General features: G+C 47.8%; 1 protein-coding gene across 1 annotated transcript in view; it reads right to left on the bottom strand.

Annotated features, from left to right (window-relative positions):
- Positions 1-1,394: 1,394 nt before the first annotated feature.
- ARL13A (ADP ribosylation factor like GTPase 13A) overlaps positions 1,395-5,762 on the bottom strand; it is a 29,564-nt gene continuing 25,196 nt past the window's right edge. The window contains exons 8-10 of the mRNA XM_025207466.1: positions 5,478-5,738; positions 3,223-3,321; positions 1,395-1,909 (exon numbers count right to left, since the gene is read on the bottom strand). Coding sequence (XP_025063251.1) covers positions 1,833-1,909; positions 3,223-3,321; positions 5,478-5,738 — 437 coding nt within the window. The 3' untranslated portion in view covers positions 1,395-1,832. The remainder of the gene's footprint in view (positions 1,910-3,222; positions 3,322-5,477; positions 5,739-5,762) is intronic.

Here is a 5,762-nt window from a genome sequence, read left to right as displayed (position 1 = left end):
TATGAGCCTTAATAATCTTTTCAAAGACTTTGCCAAGGATGGAGGTGAGACTGACTGGCCTATAGTTGCCTGGATTCTCCTTCCTCCCCTTCTTGAAAATAGGGACCACATTGGCCCTTTTCCAGTCCTCCAGGACCTGGCCCGTGCGCCACGAGCGCTCAAATATTCTTGCCAGTGGATGTGCAATGATGTCAGCCAGTGCCTTCAGTACCCTCAGATGGAGCTCATCCGGGCCTGCCGACTTAAACGCATCCAAGTGACTCTGCAACATCTCAGGGTCAACGCTTGGTAGTCTGGCACCCTGCTGTTGTCTCTCTACAATCCTATTGTGAGACTTGTGTTGCCCCTCGTTTAGGAACACTGAGGCAAAGAACTCATTAAGGAGTTCAACCTTGTCCCCCCTGTCTGTCACCAATTGCTTTTGCCCATTCAGTAGTGGTCCTATACCACCCTGGGCCTTCCTTTTACTCCCTATATATCTGAAAAACAATTTTTTGTTATCCTTAACATGGGATGCCATCCTCAGCTCCATGGCAGCTGAGGATGGCATGGTTAGGACTCTGACCCATAAGCATTCAAGATCATCTGATCCTAAGTTGTCACTGGCCACGTCTATACGAGACACTGACTGCAGTTGTTACTGTGCAGTCATTTAGTACTTACATACCTAAGTACTAAATGACTGTGCAGTAGCCAGTGTTACTTGTGCAGTAGCATCGCCGCATATCTTCCTGGTGATGCTGACTGGACAATAGCTCATTACTATTGCAAAGTAGCATTGCGTCATGGTTTGTGCCCTGTGACGCTATTGTGCACTAGTAACGAGCTACTGCACAGTAAGTATCTCACGTAGACACTTCCACTGACCTGGATTTTTAGTATATAGTACCAGAAACCCCCTCTCCTTGGATCCTTCTAATATGAGATCCAACCAGTGTTTTAACGTTTCAACAACAGCCATGTGAATCTTTGCATATGGCTCCAGCAGTATCACTAAGGTACCATTTAAGGCTCCTAATGAATAACTCGTTCCTTTAATTTATATCCCTGGCTCCTAGCATCAGTACATGGGTCATTTGATAGTTTTTCGCTTTGTCTCTTGCTGTCTTGATTAATTTTGTTCTCAGCTTTTTGGTTTTGAGCTAAAAGGGTGCTCATTCATTTGCCCTTCCCTTTGGCTATAATTTATTAATTCTGAGATCACTCTGCAAGCAGGTTGTAAGCACGGGTCTCAGCTGGGCAGAGTCTGAGGCTCAGTGTAAACGTGAGTCTCATGTGCTCAGCCCTCTTCTCTGGACTAGTGACCAAGAGGACTTGACTGGATCTTTCCTCACAGAGCCCCTCAGATCTGAGGCAGTTTTACAGACAGAATATAGACAAGAAAATTGGTCAGCTGCAAAAATGTTGCATTTCCTTTTTAATCAGAGCCACTTGTCTGCAGCCAGGTTGCTGAGTTGACTTTACAGAAGAACCATCAGCTTCTAGGCATGAATCCCAAATGCTCCCATGGTCCCCTGGAAGAAGACGAGTCATTACATCTCAAAGGCTTGCTACCTGAGACTCCAACTGGATAATCCAGAATCCTTGGTGACTACTCAAGAGGTTTGGCAGTCAACCTGCCTTAGCTGATACTGGCTGGGCAGGCTCATGCTGGGGACTTTCTGGACACTGACCATGTGGGATTCACCTGGCTCTGAAGGGAGAGATACATTGCACTTGGAGACAGAAATTTGGAACCTCAAACCAAGGATGGTGGGGTGCACAGCAATTTGCCCTTGCCTCAGTATGCCTAGAGGGATGGCACTCAGGCAGTCAGTGCAGGGGCACTCTGTTCAGGGGGTGACAGCAGCTAACTGCTTCCTCTGCTCTTGCCGCATTTTCAGAGCCAGCATTGCCCTTCGATACAAATCTGAGGAGAGAAAAAGAGAAAGCTAGATGTTCACGCCTTAAAAAGGAAAGCTGTTCAATCCTGCAGCTCAGCAGGACAATACTTCCCGTGCTCTTCAGGCAGTAGTGACTGCAGGTTCACAGCGCTATGCCTGGGCAATAGATAAAGAGCCTCATCCACAGCCCTTCGAATTCTGAGGCTGCCAGTGGAGGCTCCAGGGTGTGTCAGGAAAAAGGACAGACTCGGTGATTAGAGTGACCCTAGAGGCTCTGCGAAGATTCTCACTGACTTCAAGAGGCTTTAGATCAGGCCCTACAATAGCATGAGACTCCACTGGTAATTCTGAGTTCAGCCATAAGACTCTTCTTGTTTCCCAGGCAACAGGGAGCTATACATTTGTGGCCTCTATCAGCATCTTTTCCCATTCCCGTTTGAACAGAGCAGAAGCAGCACTTAGCTTTCTCTTCAGTGAGTGCAGCAGCATGGTACAGATAGGGATCTCATTCTTGCTGTTTGAGAGCAGCCTTGCCCATTGCCCTCTGCTGCAGATTAGCTCTTAGAAAGGGTAGTTTCAAGTCTAGCAAGACAATGACTCAAATTGCTTAGTTGAAAGAGTCTGAGCTGCCCATCTGAACCAAAGCAATCTCCAAAACACTCTCAAAGGCATACACCCCTCCCACCTTTAGAAAGAGCAAACTGTGTCAACAGTACACTTCATTTAACATATACAAAACCATCAGTCTCATTCACCAGCACCAAAGAGCAAAATGAGATGTCTGCCTGGAGAAGTTCTTTGGTGGAGTCAAGTCACTTACCTGGTGCAAACACTGGAGATGTACTTTTGCAAATACATCTTTCATATGAGCTGGGAAGGACAACTGTCAGGCAGCTCTAAGTTTGAACTGCTCTTCCTTCTGCCAAGGCTGTCCCCAAACCCTAGATCTTTTCAGCCTCGCTCTTAAGCTCTCCTTGGTCTCCAATATCCACCTAGGTAACTATAATTAGCCAATGTACAGTATTTCCAAACTACACACTGAGCTGCAAAAAAACATTTGAGCAAATGCTCAATACACTCCAGACATAAAGACCCATCTCATTCCCCACACAATAGAGACTGCAAGAGCAGCAGGGAGAACTGAATGTAGACACACAGAACTGTTCCTAAGCAGTTTGAAAGCAACCTGCAAGGGGAGTAGGATGGATCTTAACACTTCATGACCCTTTCTGACAAAGGCCAGTGCAGTCTGAAACTCTCCCACTCCTTGCAGTAATATGAGCTGCAGGACCTGGCCTGCAACCTCTTTACATACACATGGCACCTGGAAAATACTGACCAAATGTACTGGAGATGTCTTCAGTCCATGGCTCCAATGATGACTGTTGGGACTTGATTTTATTTTTAATTTTCTTCTTTTTCTTCTTTGTGCTCTTCCCTGGATATAAAAGGAAATAAAATGAGATTGGATGTTTAGACATTAATGGATTTTTTTTGTCACTGAACTACCTGGGAAATCCCTCATGTCTGAGGACATTATAATCCCCCTGTTTGTTCTCAAAGTGACACCTGCAAAACTAGTCAGCAAAATATTCCTTTCTTCTTCCCACCACCTCTACTGTACTTCTCCAATTAAATGCTCCAAATAACAGTTTGATTTTAAAGTAAAGCCCAGGGGTGATGCGAAGGGGATGCACACGGGTGCACCCCCTGAGCATGGTGGTGCACCCCCTACAAAAAGGTCACCGCTCGCCACCCTGCCAACGACACCGCCGGTGGCGTCTGTGGGTGGTCTGCAATCCCCACTGGCCACTACCGACACTGCTGGCGGTGGCTGCAGGTGGTCGCCGACCCTTGGTCAGCGCACCCCTCCCCGGGCCGCCAACAGCGCTGGTGGCATCTCCGGGAGCTCCCCCGCTTACCGCCACTCCCGCTGCCGTGCTCCCACCGCCACCACGCCCCCCAGCTGCTGGGGGTACACGTCATTCATGGTAAAGCCTCTGAGAATTGCACTGAGTGAATTTCAAGTTCTTGCTGTGTCCAAAATTCACTCCTTGTAGCTGCTGTGCCCAATGGTCCTGACCTAACTGCAGTTGCGTGGAGGGTGTATCTAGATGTGCAATTAACACATAGTAATAGCCTCTGGTGCAGTCTGTGCCAGAGTTTATTGCTCCTAGGCACAGCATTTACATGTGCACCCAGGACTGCAGCATGCTGAGCTGCGGCGTAGCAGCCCTGGCTGGCAGGAGGCCCAGGGAGTCAATCTGCCAGCTAGGAGCTGCTCCACCCAGGCTCAACGTGCTGCAGAGGGGCTGGCTGGGGCTTGAAGGTGCTATGGTACGGGGCTAGCCTACACTGTAGCACCTTCATGCCCCAACCAGCCCCAATCACCATCTACACATGCATTTCAGCGCACTAAACTCTGCTGTAGCATAGTATTTACTGTGCCCCAATAGGGTGGACATGTAGACGGTGATGCTTTACTGCAGAGTTAATTAGTCAAATTACAGTAAAGCACACATGTAGATGCACCTCAAACTATGGCTAAATTTAATTGATGTCTCTATAGAGCAGGGCTAGTCCTACCATAAATCTTAATCTTCAAGAGTTCACAACACACCCTAGAAAGATGTCATGTAGTTCAAAGTGAGGTTATTATTTTCAGGCTTGTGTTTTATAAACACTCCTAACAGAAAGTGCACTGAGGTTATTGATCTAATTTATTACCTTACACATCTACATCGAACTCTACAGTAGGAGTATTCCCTACATTTTCAAACTTAGCCCATGCTCCAAAACATTATTTAATCAAAAGGAAAAGTACCTCTCCCCAAGACAGCAACCCCTACCGTAAGGGTACATGGAGTGGATGGTAGTATAAGTAACTACTCCCTTTTGAAACAAAGATGAGGTGTCTGCGGCCACCTAGACAAGTGGTGCCCACCTGATCCTGTGACTAACCATGTAGTGAAAGTTCTTGTGGGTTAGAAGGTCTTGTAACCCCTGAGTGGGTTCAGGGTGTGATGACACTCACCAGAAGAGAACTGGCTCTTCATGTGGGTTACATGGACCAGATGTGCAGGGTACAGGCCTGGCACTGCAGCACTCACTTCAGGTTTACTTAAAGATTCAAGTCCCAGAGACCCTCAGTACTCCTTAGGTACTACAGTGGTCTTTACTGCAGTGTACTAGTGGCTGCAGCACAAGGACTTCCCAACTTCTACTCTCAAGGGAGTGAAGAACAGGCAACACTGCAGGTTATGGAAGACAACAGGCTTACCACATGCTCCAGCAGACTTGGTGGAAATCTCAATCTCAGGTGAGAAGTGGGGGATCAGGTCATCATCACACCCATTGAAAATCAATGTCCTGGGGAAGGTCTGGATGCCCTCCTAGATGGGAGCACCTGGGTAGAGTCCTGCAGGTGGTTCTTAACTTGGTTATAAACCACTTCACAATAACCTTGGCAGGTGAGGGCTGGGTAACAGCTGAGCTTTCCCACAATTCTCACAGGCAGGGCAAGGGGAGGGAGACAACTGCCTATCTGTGGAGTTAGCGCCTCCTTCCCAGCTGCCACCTGCCCCTCAATGTTACCTGCAAAGGGAGGAGCTGTCTCTTGGGAGGATGGATTCTCTTGTCCAACTCTGTTGCTGTGGAGAAGGCCAATTCCAGCACTTGCCCTGTTTTCTCCTGCCTCCAGTTTCCCTTCCTCTTCCTCAGTCGTGCTCCTGGACTGCACTAATCCTTTCTTCTTTATCTTCACCTTTACCTTCTTCTTCTTGATTACTTTTGTGCCTTCCTCCTTTTGGGCCGAGAAGAGGTGGAGAAAAGTCCATGACCTTGTCAGCAGGGGTGCTTAGAGGGGTAGCAACAGGTAGG

Source organism: Alligator sinensis, unplaced genomic scaffold (assembly GCF_000455745.1).
Source record: "Alligator sinensis unplaced genomic scaffold, ASM45574v1 scaffold387_1, whole genome shotgun sequence".
NCBI lineage: Eukaryota > Metazoa > Chordata > Crocodylia > Alligatoridae > Alligator > Alligator sinensis.
This window is presented reverse-complemented; position numbering and strand designations above follow the sequence as displayed.